This window comes from Bactrocera neohumeralis, chromosome 2 (genome assembly GCF_024586455.1).
Source record: "Bactrocera neohumeralis isolate Rockhampton chromosome 2, APGP_CSIRO_Bneo_wtdbg2-racon-allhic-juicebox.fasta_v2, whole genome shotgun sequence".
NCBI lineage: Eukaryota > Metazoa > Arthropoda > Insecta > Diptera > Tephritidae > Bactrocera > Bactrocera neohumeralis.
Genome location: NC_065919.1, coordinates 8657265 through 8676081, shown reverse-complemented (window position 1 = coordinate 8676081; position 18817 = coordinate 8657265). Strand labels below are relative to the sequence as shown.

The 18817-nt window shown below is 34.6% G+C and overlaps 2 protein-coding genes across 2 annotated transcripts in view; one reads left to right on the top strand and one right to left on the bottom strand.

Annotated features, from left to right (window-relative positions):
- Positions 1–202: 202 nt before the first annotated feature.
- On the top strand, positions 203–2112 carry LOC126756541 (zinc finger protein 3-like). Its single transcript, XM_050469721.1, has 6 exons — positions 203–434; positions 532–858; positions 914–1260; positions 1335–1469; positions 1532–1642; positions 1700–2112. Exons 1-6 carry the CDS (start codon positions 297–299, stop codon positions 1863–1865), a joined length of 1224 nt encoding a protein of 407 aa, XP_050325678.1. The 5' UTR covers positions 203–296; the 3' UTR covers positions 1866–2112.
- A 9333-nt stretch (positions 2113–11445) lies between these two features.
- Positions 11446–18817, bottom strand: part of LOC126757892 (uncharacterized) — a 32932-nt gene continuing 25560 nt past the window's right edge. Inside the window, exon 3 of the mRNA XM_050471829.1 lies at positions 11446–12749. Coding sequence (XP_050327786.1) covers positions 12604–12749 — 146 coding nt within the window. The 3' untranslated portion in view covers positions 11446–12603. The remainder of the gene's footprint in view (positions 12750–18817) is intronic.

The following is an 18817-nucleotide window of genomic DNA, read 5'->3' as shown; positions in this document are numbered from 1 at the left end:
TACGACAAATAAAATTTTTATAACATTTATAATAGAGTAGTGTAGTTCGAGGCTTTTTAGTAAAATTTTTTGTAATACCTTTTCCTTCTCAATCAACCCTGTATATGCGCTGCCAACTGTACCCGAAATGTTTCGAAGATTGACATCTGCAGCCTTCGTGAGCCAAAGTGTGGAAAAGCAGACCAAGCAGACTGGCATCGCGTCACAGCGTTCTCGTATTGTAACATTTTCTTAAAAACAAAAGATATATTGGGTGCATTGGCACAACCAAGGATCAAAATAGTAAATATCAAAACATGAAATCTAGTTTAAACGAAAAATGGATTGTGTGCAGGGTTTGTTTAAAGCAACCCGAAGAAGTGATGACGACTATATTTGATAGGGATGACGAAAAAGACATGACGCAAATGATTTTGGAGTGTGGCGGAGTACCAGTAAGTATTTGCCGCGCACATAGTGATTTCTACTAAATAGCTCTGCCGTATTGTTTTTTTTTGTGATAATACTACAATTAAATATATTTCAATGCAGATTAAACGTTTTGACCATTATCCGGATAAAATATGTTGCAAATGTATAAAATATTTGCGTGTGGCATATAAGTTTCGTGTTACCTGCCAGCGTTCACATAAACACCTTAGTAGATTTATAGCACCAGCTGTAGTAGATACTCAGGTTGAGGAAGAAGTAACGGAATATTTACCCATTGAGGTGGAGGAAGTAGAAGCTTTGAAAGTTGAGCCTGATCTTGCTGACATTAAGCAGGAACTATCGGATCCGGAGGAAACTGAAGTTCTAGATATTTATGAGCCAATTGAAGAAGATGCGGAGATTTTCGAAGAGTTCGACACAATTGATGTAAGTAGAAACTAAATTAATCGTGGAGGATTTATAATGATTTTAATACTTATAGCGGTCAGGCTCAGCGCTTTCTGACGGTGCCGAGTACTTAGAAGATATTAATTATGAATTCCAGTATTCGGATGAAGATTATGTACCAATGAAAGAAGCAGCACCTAAGCGAGGTAGAGGACGACCGCCAAAGAATTTGAAGAAAGGTGCTGTAGTATCATCCAAACAAACAGTAAATCGAGATTTAATTAAGAAAGAGAAGACATCGCCGGCAAAGCGAGGACCCAAACCGAAAAAAGTCAAACCTACATCATATATTTGTGATATTTGTGGAAACATCTATCCATCGCAAGGACGCCTTACTGAACATATAAAATTACATAAGGGTATCAAACCGCATGAGTGCGAGTAAGTATTAATAAATATGTAAAATTTTCAAGTAAATATTATGGTTGTATTTATAAAACACAAAATTACTACAGGATTTGTGGACACTGCTTCGCACAGACACAGCAATTAACGCGGCATATGAATACTCACACCGGAAATCGGCCATATAAATGCAGTTATTGTCCAGCAGCTTTTGCTGACCTTTCCACTCGCAATAAACATCATCGGTATATTGTTCTTAAGTAGTCTTAATTATTATTAATATAATGTATATTTATTTTATAAATAGAATTCATACGAATGAAAGGCCATATGTGTGCGATGTTTGTGGTAAATCCTTTACATACACAAACACTTTGAAATTTCACAAGATGATACACACGGGAGAAAAGCCGCATGTGTAAGTTTTACATTTGTACATATTTTGCTACATGTTTTTAATTGTTTATTTATGCAGATGTGATATTTGTGGTAAAGGCTTTCAACAAGCTTACAAACTGCGGAATCACAAAATGACACATGAGCGAAAAGGCGTTGGAGTGAAAATTGAGCCGATAGAAGTGGAAACATTAGAAAATTATCATGAAGTAGTAACTGCTACCACACAGATCCTAGAAATATAAAATACCAACCTTTATTTTTAATAAATATACCGGATCTTTATTACGTTTATGCAATAAATGGAAAGTTATATTTAAACTAAATAAGCACCTATAAAATTCAACTCTTTATTTACTTGTTTAGTAAAATGCTGAATGTAAAAACCAATGTTAGACCTCAGACATATTTGTAAAAATTTATGTAGTAGGCATTTATGACTATTTGATTTAATATAAGCCCTTGAATAAATATTGAAAATACTAAAAATCATGTAGCTAATTCCTTCTTCAATCTTAAAAATGGAAATTTAGATAAAATACTCCGTAAAATAATAAATAAGTGTTAAGGTGAACCTACTAGTTTAGTCGGGCTATTGTAATTGCTTCAAGTTCTACTTTTGTAATGTGGTGGGAGGAGGCGGAGGAGCAACAGTTGTTTCTAGATTTCGCTGCAGAGGTGTTAAGAATAACACTTGGTTTGTTTTGTTAATTAGTTTTATTTAGAGAAATAATAAAACTATACATACACACATATTAACTCTGCCATAAACATATTTTTTATTTTTATTGACATATGAATATATTTAAAAAATTCTTTTCATATATAGTAATAAACGTAATTATGTTCAATGAGATTAGTACTAAATACATACTCGAGTATATAATTGATTAATAACATACATACATATGTAGATATTTATGAACAGGTATATGGAACTATTATAGGGCATAGACTCGGTAGTCAGAAAACTTATACTTTTCTTCTTCTCTAAATCTGTTAAAAGTGTTTCTGATTTTTTTTTATTTGTTATAAATGAATACACTTTGTCAGAAAAAACATACAAATATATATTGAGAGTTACATTAGTTAATTAAATTAAGAAATAATTTGTAATAGAATTCATATAATAATATTTATATATAAAAAATTCTATATAGGCTTATGTTGAGTTAAGGAAGGTATTTGGTATTGGTAACGATTTTTATGCAGAAGTAGTATCGGGTGATTTTTTAAGAGCTTGATAACTTTTTTTTAAAAAAAAACGCATAAAATTTGCAAAATCTCATCGGTTCTTTATTTGGAACGTTAGATTGGTTCATGACATTTACTTTTTGAAGATAATTTCATTTAAATGTTGACCGCGGCTGCGTCTTAGGTGGTGCATTCGGAAAGTCCAATTTTGGGCAACTTTTTCGAGCATTTCGGCCGGAATAGCCCGAATTTCTTCGGAAATGTTGTCTTCCAAAGCTGGAATAGTTGCTGGCTTATTTCTGTAGACTTTAGACTTGACGTAGCCCCACAAAAAATAGTCTAAAGGCGTTAAATCGCATGATCTTGGTGGCCAACTTACGGGTCCATTTCTTGAGATGAATTGTTCTCCGAAGTTTTCCCTCAAAATGGCCATAGAATCGCGAGCTGTGTGGCATCTAGCGCCATCTTGTTGAAACCACATGAGTCAACATTTAAATGAAATTATCTTCAAAAAGTAAATGTCATGAACCAATCTAACGTTTCAAATAAAGAACCGATGAGATTTTGCAAATTTTATGCGTTTTTTTTTTTTTTAAAAAAGTTATCAAGCTCTTAAAAAATCACCCGATAGTAGTAGCAGTTGTTGTTGTTGTAGCGATATATTTCTGCAGTAATTTCGAGGAATGCCACCGAATTGACAGTTCTTTGCCGGACAAAAATCCGGGTCCGTTCCGGTTACTTAGTTGTTGTTGGTTTTGTTGTAGCGGCAGAGTTCTGCCGAGTTGACAGTCCTTAACCGGATAAAAACCCCGAGTCCGTTTCGGTTACGTAGACCCGACTCTCGTGGAAACGGGATGCCAAACTAGTCAAACATATTGCCGAAGCATACATTTAAATTTTTTTACTAAAATAATTTTAATAAAATGTAAATCAAACGGGCTTTATTTTGTAATAAACAAATTTCATGCGAACACATTTATTATATCAATATATTATATTTTAGGAAATATACAGAAATATTATAGTTTCATAGTTTTTATGTTTCATTTAGTAAATATACATATATTTTTATTTGTGTGCGTGTGATTGTTTGCTTATGGACTTTTATATATTACTGCTATCGAAATTCTTATACTTATATATAAGTATATATGTATAATACGTGTATATAAAGTAATACATTAGTTAAGTTTTCTTCATCAATCAAATGGAAGTGTATACGACACATATGTATGTATGTATGTGCGCGATAAGATAATACAATATAAACTACCATTTTTAATACGCTTTTATTAGCTTCACTTGTATGTATGTATGTTTGTTGTTTTACAATGATATTTATTTGTAAATGCCTACAATTAGACGAGTATGTATGTGTGTGTTGGTGGCTACGGAAACATACATACATCAAAGTTTAATATGTATATATAATTCGTTATAATTATTACAGTTATTAATAATTATACATACATACATATGTGTTTGGTAAATAAGTAAACGCTGGCTTAAAGTTGTCTAAGAAATTTTCGGTGATTTTTTAATAAACTCCCTAAACCGTTAATTTGTTGGCTCAAATTGACTTCGAAAAAGCTCTAAATATTTGGACTTCTGCGAAGAGTTGGTTATGGTGCTTAAAAATGTTTAGACAAATAGCCAAAGACAAAATGTGTAGGAAAAGACGGAAACTGCTCTCTACTAGAGGAAATTAAGGAGTTATTTACATTTGCAAGTGAAAAAAGAGCGCGGATTATTTGTGACTTTTTTGGAAAGACATTTAATTTAAAAAATAAAAAAAATTGTGCAGTTACAATATTTAAGGGGGTATTGCAGTCCTAGTTGATTTTTAGGTAATTTTTTAATTGTCGTACAAAGAGGCAATAAATATTTTTTTTAAAAAAGCTATAAATTTCAAAAAGTAGCAGCTGATGAACCGATTTTAACAGTCTGAAACCAAAAAAAAATATTAATCTAGATTATTTTCGCCATATCTGGTTCTACGGAAAAGTCATTTTCCCATGAAATGACGACTAAGAAAAATACAGTTTTGAGTAAAACGCGTTTAAAATTTCGCGTCCCAGTCGAATCAGTTTGGATAATGGGTCCTCAAAATTCCTATATATTCGATAACAATTTGAAATTTTGATCCTTTGCAGATCTTGAACAGTTGAATTTTGAAGATATAAAAAATACAAATTTTTCTTATTTATTTCTAGACTAGAATACCGTCTTAATGTACTTTAATAATCGGGGATTCATTTATAAAAATTCTGGATACCCTTAATACCGTAGCCGATCTCCAAGAATATCGCAGAAATACGCGGTGTCTGACGGCGAGGAAGATTTTTCTGGTTAAACCCCAAATTGCAAGTTGATCGGATCCAGTCGTTTCGGAGAAATTTTGCTCACCGATTCGGCAAGCAGTGTTTCGAGAAAAACGCGTTTAAAATTTTGGAAGGCGATTACACTAAGATTAAAAGTAATTACAAATACGCTCGCATTTTCGAAACAATTTGCAGGCCAACTTCAAATTTTCGGTCAAAGTTCTCAAATATAAATATGTACATTTGATATAAACGCAAAATGTTTGAAATTCATAAGTGTATATTAACTCTTAAACTGTGTACACCTCGCATGAGTGCATGTGTTAGTGCGCCAGTAGCATTACGTACGTTGAAAGTTTACTGTGGACGCTTTTTCGAAGCTCATAAGATGTTGCAATTTTCACTATTTTGTTATTATTTTTTTGCTGATGCATCCACCCACTGTTTCCATATTTGTGTGTAAATTTGTGTGCACATGTCCAAACCCATGGATGGGGCTGTAAAATACGGATGTGCAGTCACATCAGGTCAACTGTCTGTTTGTTTATATGTGCAATCATCGGGGCATATCAGTATGCTCGGCGTGATTGACCAGAGTAAAGTTGTACATACATATGTGAGATGCCGCACAGTGGCACACTTTACATTCAATATAATGGTTGATTCAGCGATATTGTCTTCACATATGCTTGTGTGTATGTGTGCGGATGTGTGCTTTAACGCTTGACTTTGTCGCAAAATATTGTTCTTTGGCTATAAATCGAATATAAGAGCTTGCACATATGTATGTACCATATGTATCCAAATGGAGCTGCGGAGATGCACATCGAAAGCGCAGATACTCATGGCTCGCCCTGCCAATGGCGTGCATTTTTTTCTTGTCATATGTCTCAATGTCATTTTGCTTGTTTTTTGGAGGACCGAGAAGAGATCGCTGATGAAGACCGTGCTGGGAGACCTGCGACGTCGACAAACACTGACAATGTGACTCGTCTGCGCAAAGTTTTGAACTCAGACCGTCGACTAAGTATTCGTTTAATTGCCCAGATGTTAAATTTATCAAAATCTGCGGTTCATGACATTGTGACGGAGTACTAGAACATGCACAAGGTGTGAGCGAAGTTGGTCCCAAAAGTGCTCACTGACGACCAGAAACTGCGGCGAGTGGAAGTGTGCCAAGAAAATTTTAAAATGTGTGAAAATGACCCCCAATTTTTGAATTACGTAATCACAGGTGACGAATCATGGATCTTTGAGTATGATCCCGATGAAAAGCAAGCATTTTGAGATGACAGAGGGGATCCAAGCAGCATGCACCTCGTGCCACCTTCAATGATTGGAAATCGTGCTGGCAGCACTGCATCGGCGCAGAAGGATCCTATTTTGAAAGTTTTTAAGGGATTGTAACGGTTAGTTCAATATTTTTTTAAATCGACTCAGTCCTATTACTTTCCGGACAAACTTTGTACAATAATGATCGGCATGACGAGCTGCGTTGATTGAGCTATATCCCTCTGTTAGTCGATTTACATATATGCGAACTAGTGCCTCCGTTTTTGAAATATCGATCTGAATTTTTTTTGCACTCCCTTTTCTCCCCAAGAAGCTACAGATTTATCGGAACCTCCGATATCGGACCACTATATCATACAGCTGCCATACAAACTGTTGGCTCAAAATCAAATTCTTGCATGAAAAAAAAAATTGTTTGACAAGATATCATCACGAAACTTGGCATAGATTGTTGGCAAAGGCAACGCAATAATATTCGAATAAATTGTTCAGATCGGAGTACTATAGCATATAGCTGTCAAACAAATCCAGTCTTTATATGGAAAACTTTTTTATTTGCAAATCCACTTCATAAAATTTTGTACGGATAATTGTTATAGGCAACATTACAATATTCGAACATTTTTTTCCGATTGCACCCCTGTGGCATATACTATAGCTGTCATACAAACTGACCGATCAAAAACAATATGAAGATCCTTTTATACCCTTTATGAAACATAAAATGCATCTGTTTAAGGTATTATAGCTTCGATGAAGCCGACCGTACTTTTTACATGCGATTGCACAATTTTCCTTGAATATTGACGATGTATTTCGGAATGTGAGCATTATCTAAGATAAAAAGTTTCCTCAAATCTGCGCCTAATTCGCAAAAATGCATAAATGACATTCACACTTTTTTAAAATAAGATTTCACAAGAAATTACTGAAAACACAAGAAGAATCAAGCAGTCGACTCAAAATAACTCTGATATTCCATATATAAGTATTATCATACCAGAAGCCGTTGCCAGTTAACAAGTAAGTTAAGCTGAATGACAGAGTACAAAACACTTTAAAAGTGAAATGAGATAAAAAGTTGTAATTCTATACTTTAATGCAAAAAATAACGGTTGCACTTGGCAACAAACAATTTGCTCTGGTAAATGTCAATCTAAGAGGCGTCTATGAACGTATGACAGGCTTTTTTGGGTAAAGTGAGCTTTGCATTTTCTGGTGTTGGCAGCTAATGATGTCAATACTGATTTCCGCAGCTCATTACGTACTTGACAATACTAATACCAACATATGTACCTACATATACCAAATCACGCACGCAGCTCCACCGTTAGATATTAAGCTGATTACATTAAGAGCAACATTGTTTCCGTTTGCCTTTCAACGTCATTTTCTATATTGAGTTCCATTCTTCTTTCCGACTTGGTTTAATGTTACTAACATCCTTAGAGGACTGCCTGACAACGGACAACGGTGACGATTGTACTCTACTACGCTACGCTATACGAGTATTACATATGTATATCGTTTATTTCATCCGCGCTCTCATGCGTTCAAATTAAATATATGTATGTAAATATATACAGCGTCTGCCAATGGGTATGACGTGGTTTCGACAACAACTGACGGCCATGTTTTTTACGGGGTTTTGTCAAATTTTGTCAGTTTGTTCAGTAAGATTTGCATTTTCATGATGTTATGTTTCATTTCGACGAATTTCCCAACGCTTGGAAATTGTTCAAGATTATTATGCTCCGAAAAATGCATTTCTATTTCTGGGGCACATTTCTGGCTTAAAGGTTTCGTGAACAAACAAAATTATCGCCATTGAAATGAGTCCAATCCGCGTGTGGTTCAGGAAACACCATTGCATCCTTAAAAATGGACTGTTTAGTGTTGATTGTGGTATGCTACATCATGATCGCACCTTATGTGTTTCGAAATGAAACAGGAAATGCCATCACTAACAATAGCGAGCGTTATTTTTTCCAGTAATTTGATGAAATCGACGCGGACGGTCTCTATTTCCAACAAGGCGTTGTGGCGCCTCAGGTTTCACGGGCAAATAGTGTGAAAAATTTGGCGACTAGTTAACTTCGAGAAATGGCTCAGTCAAAGGGCCGCCAAGATCATGCAATTTAACGCCTCTAGATTATTTTCTCAGGATGTATGTTAAGTCAAGGGTTTATTCTTAGCAAGCATTAACACTTGAAGAGCTCAAAGAAAAAGAAAAGCGCACTATAGCCGGAGTTCCAGCCGATGTGCTGCACCGGATCATGAAAAATTGGCGTAAACAAGGTGGAGTCGACATTTTATTTTCAAATCATATATGGTGTAACATTATCTACTTAGCAAAAGAAGAAATATAACAAAAAAAAACCAAATGAACCCATTTTGGCCAACAAAATTTCAACATCACGTCGTTCTTATTGGTAGACTCTTTATAATATTATATTTAAAACTTGTACATACATATGTCTGCATTTACTAAATTAACTTTTTCCACTTCAGACAGTTTCTTCTTCTAACCTTGCTTTCTTGATCCACTTTGGTGTGTGCTAATGAAGTGTTTTTATTGGCGAATATTTGATTTTAGTTTAACTCATTTGGCGTGTTAATGCAAGTAAGTTCATAGTCCATCTAGATATTACAGTTTCTAAGTGCTTGTGGCAGGCAGCTAAGACAGTCATTAATATGATACTATTACTAGATCTACAGTATGTAACATGAAATACTAGTCGATGGCTACAGCTACTCGAACACACATTGTAACATACAAATACAAGTAGTAAATTGTAATGCTTGTATATCCACGCCTAATTATGTTCACATTTCTTGAGACTTAAGTAGAGACTAAGTATAAAGTAGTAGTGTTAAGGAGGAACCTTTGCAGGAAAAACATCAAAAGGTTATAAGTGAGTTTAACAGCGCTTAGTGTACAAGGTATCTACAGTACAGTTAAAATTTCCGAATACATAGTTATAGGTTATAATATCACTTTAAATATTTGTTATTTTCTCGTTTTAACGTTTTTGGCTTCTACACCATGACGGTACTTTAGTAAAGCTTATAATATCAGCCAATTTTCATGGGTACTCGCTGACACAATTTACAAAGTATTAATTTCTTAGTCTCTCTATACACATTTCCATGTTTGATATACCATAAATAGTGTTTAAAAATTTTGCGCACAGTACGAGGGTGGCATTTTAAAAGCCAAATATTTTTAGTTCGGTGTTTAGAGAGCTACAAACGATGGATGTAAAGTTACAACAAAAATAAATGCAATAGGCTGGGCAGAAATTTAAAACAGAGTACCAAAGTTAAATTGAAATATACATAATTGGAGTTTAGATATTATGAGCATATCATTGCTTTTGGATATACAATATAACACAACTCAACAAAGAAGATCTTAGCACAATTTTGATGTCTTCAAGTGTCCAGATAAATGAAATATTAACGAAAAAGTTACTTTCTTAAAATGGGCTAAGTAAATTTAATACGTAATCAATTTCGAAATGTTCACGCCATTTTTCAAAACAGTGAAGTTTTAAGTACATTTTTAGAAACATTCCGAAGCTTAGTAAGGAAAATTTGAAATGTGAAATATTTAATGATCATCAAATACTGCAGTTAATGAGAGATGTAGAGTTTATTAAGGTTATGACTGTATCGGGAAATAAAGTTTCGACAAGTAGTCGAAAATTTCCTCGGTTACTATAAATCACCAAATTATGAAAAAATTTTGAAAACTATGCTGGCAAACTTTCCGACGCTAGGAACAATAAATATGTGTCAAGTTAATCAATGAAATTATAGTGAGGAACAGAGAAAGCGGTTTCACGAGGATCTAGGATGGAAACGCCATTGATGGCAGATTACTGCTGGCTTGTCAACAGGAAATTTATGAAAGAAATGCTCATAAAAGGCGTTTTATGGAAATTTAACATATCGCTCATTTGTTGCAAGACCGGCATAAATCAAAAAACGTGATTTTTGAGTTAAAGATGCAGAATTGTTCGTTATATCATACTTCATGTTGAGTGAAAAATTCATATGAATACCTCTTATATGCTCCGCTTGAGTAGAGAATATGATACCTGTTTTCCGTGCAAGGTTGGAGTCAGTTGAAAACTTTTAACGCGTTTTCTGGCAAATCGATTTTTTTGACTTATGCCGGTCTTGCAGCAAATGAGCGATATGTATGTTTTCGACATTTTTACATGAAATTATTAATATTTAAGTTATTTTGTTTAATTTTTGTAATGTAAATGTAAATAAGGATTTAAATCTAAACGAGAGCAAATCTTATAAAATCTGTGATAGTTTCATGAATTGTGAGCACCATTACATCCAAAACTGATCTTATATCCAGGGCAACAGAATCAATGTAGAGGAGTGTTATTATAATAAAGGATTATTTGAGCGCTTGAGTCATATTTTTGAAACTGGTCTAGTAGTGGTCTATAGTAGACCATAAATCTTTTGAGCAATTAATTTTTTTTTAATTTTAAATGTTAGGCTTGACCTTATTTCAACTATTTTTTCATATTTTGTGTCTATTATTAAAAAAAAAATGTTATAAGATGCTTTCGAAGTTTTAACCGTAACACACTTGTTCTGTTGGTAACCATTAACTGACTCTGACTGTATAATTAATTAGAAAGAAGTTGGTTTCCTGCCTATTAAATGCTTGGACAGCTAAGAAAGTGAGCCATTTTACCGTTATGTTAATTGATATTTGTACATATTTTAGTAAAATACATGTGTAGTTAGGTGAAATAGTTGAAGGCATACAAACTTCTTAATAACACTTTGCAGATGAGTTAGGAAAAGTCCTGTCAAAATATGCTTATATACATAATTTTTAAAGTTTTTTTTTTCATAATTATTATTGTATAGTATACGCTTCATGTTTTTAAAATGTTTTAAAGTATTTTTCATAAAATAACTACACGTAAGATAAATACACACACATAGTCCAAAAAATCGTATAGTTGGCTTAAGAGCAAGTTAATAGTTATAGTTTTTAGAAACATAAATTTAATATTGAATTTAATACATTACTAAGTATATAATCCTGCATGCAGGAACTTCATTGACATTTATATGCAGTAAATACTTTTTATTTGTTTAAAACAGAATGTCATATATATGTATGTATAAGTAGATTTCTACATTTCCTATTAAAATTCGTTTACTAATATTTCAGCTTTAAAGTAATGTATTCAGGTCTTTTAAATATCATCGTGTTTTTTTTTATTTAATTTTAAGTAATTTCAATTCAATCGAATTTTCAAAGGCCTTACCTTATTTTATTTAAAGCTTTTTAAAATGTGGGAGTATTATTTTTCCTTATAAGCTCACCTTGTGCAGCTCATACCCTCTTTTATAAATTCTCTAAATTGCCATTGCAAACACATACGCTTAAGTAATATTGTTGCACAGAGTACAATGTAAATATGTTTATATGGTTGACTGCTACATATATGGTTGTCCGCTATATTTGGACGCTTTGCCCGAACTCAACGGGAATTGGCTTGCTGTTCCTGTACGAGCGGGGAAATACATTCATGATGACCAGAATAAGAGTAGCCGCGTAAAGCAAATGGCTAAGCCATTGCCATTATGCGCTTCCGGTTGCAAGCGCAAATGCTTCCTGCGCTTTGCAACTGTGTGTGTGAAAAATGTAATTTTGTGGGGGATTTAGCGCTTTTTGGCGTAGATATTACGAAATGCGAATCATACAAACTATATATACCGCAAATTATTACTACATGCGTATGTGTGCATGTGGCATGTGTGTGTGTACGTTGTATTTGTGTGTGTAGGTGGTTGTGCGAAGTGCAATTGCAGTCAACGGAGCAAGCGGTTTGCGGTCGTTGGTTGGTGGTTGGCGGTAGGTGGCACTTCTACTTATGCCAATTTTGTGCAAACTTAACTTTGTTTTTTCGATACACTCGCTTTACGCTGCACGGTCTACTTTTATCTCCTGCATTTATGGCGGCACCTCCATATCGCGCGCACTTTTGTGTTGTGCATAATTTTCGGCTATCTTCTTTGCAAATTGCCTTTCGTTGCATGTGTTGCGTGCCACATGACACTGCATGCCGTTCGCTTCCATAATTGGCTGCCAGTTGCTATTAAAATTCACCGTCTCCAAGGTACCGCGTTATGCATTAATGTAGTATTCACGTTTCTTGTGGCATTTCTCGTAAGCGATGTAGCACAGTGCTATGGTGATTAGAACAATTATAGTGACGCCCATGCCGATGCTCACCCAAATAATTTCATCGTTGATGCTTTTGTAGGAATGGCCTGTAAAAGGAAGGTAAGTGTGGAAAAATATTGAAAATGGCATAATCTGGTTTGAGTATTTAATGCAAGCTTCAAAGCACTTATGTGTGTTCGGTTTTTATTCTTATTCGGTTTATGATAGGAACACATTTACATTTACTAAAAAACGCTATACTCTCATTCTCCTCGCCATGTGCCATTATCTGGCAGACACGCACTTAGTCCCGCTCTAGAAACGTTTGAGAAAGATTGCTATCATGATGCTTTTTTCAGATTGCGTTGAAATTATTTTACAATTTCTTCCAATTTAAGTCAATATAAAACAAGCAGAAATGTTAACTTTGGCTGCTACGAAGTTCGAATACCCTTAACAAATTAAGAAGTCATACCAGAAATTTTGATCTTTCAGTTAAGTTTCAAGTTCGATTAGGAATATTTCTTCGAATATCATACCACCACCTTGAAAAAAGGATTCATGCCAAATATTCAGAGATTAATACCTCTGGATAATTAGCAATTGTAAGTTTTTTTCAAGTTCGCCGCTATAGCCATAAAATAAACTCGTCTATAGAGGTCGTAAAATAAATTATGTACATATATACGATAGAGTTGGGTCGATTTACAGAAAGCCAAAAAAACGAAGAAATCGCGTATACGGGAAATGTTCTACGGATCATTCTGAACAATTTTGGCTAGGGGACTTTGTGTCTAACACCGGTTTCAAGCCAGCGATTTTTATGGAACTTTTTAGGTTTTCGGTAAATGGCGGTTTTGTAAACGTGGCAGTGATAGGAATACGCCCATTTACGAACTCATAATTTTTTTTGCCAAAGAACACGCATACCAAGTTTCATCGGACAGAGAGCCACCCGGATTTCAACTCCTGTTCCAACCTGCTCATTTATATATGTATAACCCTATGTCTATCTCGATGAGTTTTACCCGCTCTTATATACATATACATACATATGAAAAAATATAATGTCAATATAACCTGGCACCTGCCTCAAAAGCTATGAATGGAAATAAATAATTAATATATAAATATTAACCAATATGGTTGAGTTGCTACATAAGAGATCTTGAGATCCTCTGTTATCTCACAGTTTCTTTAATTTTTTCGATGTTATCGCACCTGTGGACGACTCCACGAGACAAGTTTTCGATGACTTTACGATCTTCATAGGATGTTTTATGTCACGCAAATACTTGAGTTCGTGATAAAGTAGACACACTCAAACAATTCTGTTATTCCATTGGAAATACAAAATTTTAATGAACTAGTTACTAACTGCTTTTCCACGGTAAAATTTACCAGAAAAAAACTTTGGCGTTGTAAACTTCACACGAACATAAAATAGATTGTTAAAATTTAGGCAAATTTATTATACAGTTCGGTTCAAATTTGATTACAGTACGTCAATGATTGCCGCACTAATTTTGACTTTCAGAAAAATGAAGTAAGGCGCAGCAAAGTTTAAGATCTAGGTTGTCAATCCATGTCAACTCTGTTTGACATCAAAATTTTGGTAGCAGAAACTAAATAGTATGTTTAAAAAAATATGGCTCAGCCAAACTATCTGCAGCTTTTCTGTAATCAAAAAATATTTTTTCATTAACTGATCTAAAATACTTTTCTCCGTACAGTATTTAATATGTATCAGATCATTTTTACACCCACTTCGGGTCCAATTGCTGACACTACAGTATGCTTGAATTTAATCTCAAACGCTCCCATCATGAATTTAATGAAATACGAAACTTAATAGCTCGAAAACCTTATTTATAAAAATGGCAATATAAGGACAAATAATAATCAATATGGCAAATAACGTGCGCCTACCCCTCGAACCTTTATTAATATTTTTGTATATCGACATGTGTAAATTTGCCTGTAAATAGCTTTCCACGAAAATCTTTATTGCATTTTCCACCTCTTGTCAAACATAGCGCTTTGCATTGGAGTTTCAGTAAGCGCTTTGGGTATAAAAGTCATGCACACGGACAATAAAAGTGAAATATATCTATATACTATATATAAAGCATATATAACAAATATCGGAAAAAAGCCAATATGAACGTAAACAACCGTTATTTTGTCGGAATTTGCTGCAAATTTTGGGATTCTTGCATTACGTTTTGTATATGTTTTACTGTACATGACATATTAAGTTTGCCACAATGTTTGTAACATCCAAAAGGAAATATCAGAGATGCTATAAGTATATATTTAATTGATTAGCCTGACTAGCTAAGTCGATTTAGTCATGTCTGTTTGTATATTCGGCTGTCCGTATCTATACAAACATACTAGTCCCCTCAGTTTTTGAGATATCGATCTGAAATTTTATATATTATATATAGCTGCCATACAAACAGAACGTTCGGAATTAAGTGCTTGTATTTATTTGAGATCAAGAACAGAAATCGTCAGTTTGTAGCTAGAAACTGCAAAAAAAGCTCCGACCGCAATGCAATTCTCTTCAGAACTTCGGCACTTTATTACAAAACTCAATTTTGAAAGCAAAACTGTAAGAGAAATCGCTGAATTTTTCGGAATGAACAAATTTACAGTTCTTGATATTATTTATAAGTTACGTGGATGAGTTAAGGTTGGTCGTTAAAAGCAGAGGGAGGCAGAATAAGATGTTAAATGACCGAGAAGGGCGATGTGTATTACAAGAAATTAAGCAAGGTCCTTCAAAACTTCAAAAGAACTGAAAATTGCTTTACGAAACCAGAATGATCTTTACCATCCTTTGTTGCTTAAACATTGTACGTAATACTTCACATACAAGTATTACATGGCAGAATTATTTTTTCTTACTGGATTTTATTAAAATTTATTATACCCTGAACAGGGTCTAATTTAGTTTGCCACGAAGTTTCTAACACCCAGAGGGAAGCGTCGGATACCCTATAAAGTATATACATACATATATAAATGATCAGTATGTTGAGCTGAGTCGATTTAGCCATGTCCGTCTGTCTGTCTGTCCGTCCGTCTGTCTGTCTGTATATATACGAACGAGTCCCTCAGTTTTTAAGATATCGTTTTGAAATTTTGCAAACGTCATTTTCTCTTCAAGAAGCTGCTCATTTGTCGGAACGGCCGATATCGGACCACTATAACATATAGCTGCCATACAAACTGAACGATCGGAATCTAATGCTTGTATGGAAAACTTTCACATTTGACAAGATATATTCACGAAATTTGGTATATGTTATTTTTTAAGGCAACAATATAATCTCCGAAGAAATTGTTCAGATCGGTTAACTATAGCATATAGCTGCCATACAAACTGAACACATAGTTACTAACAGAAATGCACCTGTGAAGGGTATTTAGCTTCGGTGCAACCGAAGTTAACGTTTTTTCTTGTTTGGAAATAATTTGTCTGTCTATAAGGTTTCAGGTTCCATGAATATGAGTGGTTCAATTTTAAAATATATTATGTACTCCATATATACTTATGTTTATTCCCGTTATTTACTCATAATGCATATGCACCTGCAAGATATATTAAATAGGGAAAAAGAATTTTTTGCAAAGCACATGGTGGCGTTCATCAACGAATGGCGCGCTGGAGGCTGTCACCGAAACTCCCCTTGAAATTCATTCAGCTTGTCAGTTTCGACGCTCTTCAGTCCACTCTGCAAAGCCATGCAATCGACATCGCAAATTACTAGCACGTACCCAATAACAGGGTTTAAGTGCGCTTGTATTTCGCTTCATCTGCTTTCAACACCTTCGACCACTTTGGCCACTTCGGTCACTTCGCTAACCTTTGTTCTTGCATTCTTTTACCAGTAGTAATCGGTGAAATGCCAGCATGTATACATACATATGTAAGTGTTAAACTTTTGTCGTTTAGATTACAATTCAAATAAGTAAATGGGTAAATAAAATATGAACTTTTACGCATATACCATTCCTATTTACCACGAAGTGCATTTAGATGCAGCGACACTTGTAAATTGAGCGCAAACAATAGAGAAAAGTTCTCGCAGCCAATAGAACTATGTCTTTCAAATTTACTGAGTAATGAAAGTCTTTACAAGGGAGCCATTAAGAATAAATTAAAAAAATAAATTGGTACATGTCGCCTCCGTGTATTTGTGCTGCACATCTGAAGCTAATTATAAATGCCTGCAAGCAGATGCAACAGTCATCTTATGCCTCTCTTGTATAGTTCACATAAGGAATATATCCAAGGCGAAGTAACTATCGTGTAATAATATCGAAATTTCAGTCGCAACTGATTCATTGTTTTGTTTAATCAAATTCGAAAGTCGGCTTGTTCTCATATTTTAGAAAAAAGTTTAGAAGCAATATACTTAGTTTGGCGATTCGATTCTAGTAGAAAGGGAAATCTCTCATTGAAGTCCTTCAATGGCAATCATCATCAGAAATTGGTTAAATGAATCTCAACGTGGTTGCATGTCGATTTTTGATTAGCCACGCCCAGGTGTCTCCCCAAAAATAGCTACCATGGCCATGAAAAGCGATTGAAAGTTCGCGAGGAAATATCTGTGGCTGTAAGCATCTCAAAAGATTGCGTGGTTCATGCAATCCTGCAGGATTTGTTGGGCATGAGAAAGTCGTCAGCTAGATGGGTGTCCAATTTGCTTACTGCGTACGTACAGCTAGAAGAATAGTGAAACCATTTCACTGCAGGATTTGCGCTTCTTCGTCGGTTCGTCACTGTCGAAAGAACATGGATCCACTGATACACAACTGAGATCAATAAACAATTGAAACACTACATTTTACTCGGCAAATGAAAGTGAAGACTCCTATCTGTCGAAAAGGTGTTGGGGACATGCCTTAGAAACTCACAAGGTATGATTTACATACATTGACTACCTAGAAAAGGAATTTTTGTTTTTAACTTTCAAACAATAAGTAGCCGGCGGAAAATTGATGATTGAACGTGGAGTTCGACTTTCCAGCCTACTTTCCAGACCTTCACAAAAGTTGTGCTCCAAATTTATTTCAATTATAATACACAGAGAGTGGAGTTGCGTCGCTTATCCCAAAAACTGCGATATGCAAATCGGAAATATTCAATAAATCAAGTTGTTAAAAATCGTGAAAAAATAGGAAATGTTAATTAATCATTTGTTTGTCACTGTCATAGTGCTTAGATTTGTATATATTTCTTAAATCCATTGAGATGTTATTTTAATCTGCGAGTTCTATATATCATAATATAATGATTTCAAATACCATTAAGTGGGGACATTACTTGTGAAAAAACCTTTTGCATTGACCCCATTCCGGTGTCAAATCTTTTATTGTCCTCTTTGCACCAAAAAATGAATGAGCGTTCAAATCTTGAAATTCGTCGAAAATAGCTAGGTGGGGGAGCCGTAATGAAGGTCAAGCAGAAGTGGTTTTATTGCACGCACACTTCGCCAAACAACGCGAGCATTAAATAATCTGTCGCGTGTCATTGAGAGCGTTAAACGAAAACGAAAAGACTGATGATTGTAAATGAATAATAAGAGTGAATCGTAAGTGTGGGTACGAGCGTGAATTTATGCTACAAAAGTCAAATGGTGAATGCGCTGGGCGAAAGCGTGAAATATTAGCACTTTTTCGGTTCATTGAATTCGGTCACTGAGCAACTGTCAATGCGCTTTTGTTCTCCTAGCATGTGAGCGTATGTGCGTATGAATAAGCAGCGGGAGCATGTTGGCCATTTGTATTAAACCCAAAGCGCTGAGATTTCTCCATGCTTGTTTACTACCATATTTTAGCCCTTTTGTGCAGAAGTCATTGATTTTTTATACAACTGCAACATTTTGCTGCAGAGTATAATAGTTTGGTTCACTTAACTGTTGTTAACTAAAACTAAGGGAGACAGATATGGAGTTATATATGTTTATGTATGATCAGGATTCGGTTGACTGTGTGTTCGTTCCCTCGTCCTTCCATCTGTGAACAAGTACAATTTGTAACTTGAGTAAAAATTGAGATATGAAACTTGAGAATGAACCCTCGTACACGTGAAAATAGGGGAAGTCGAATGATAAGGAATAACTAAATAAGCCAGATACATGAAATTTCACACTGAGGATGA

Bases quoted from the DNA above. Each gene is read 5' to 3' on its own strand.
- LOC126756541 (XM_050469721.1), top strand. From the start codon at position 297: ATGAAATCTAGTTTAAACGAAAAATGGATTGTGTGCAGGGTTTGTTTA. The intron at 435-531 runs GTAAGTATTTGC...ATTTCAATGCAG, and splicing joins TGGAGTGTGGCGGAGTACCA to ATTAAACGTTTTGACCATTA. The intron at 1,261-1,334 runs GTAAGTATTAAT...AAATTACTACAG, and splicing joins ATCAAACCGCATGAGTGCGA to GATTTGTGGACACTGCTTCG.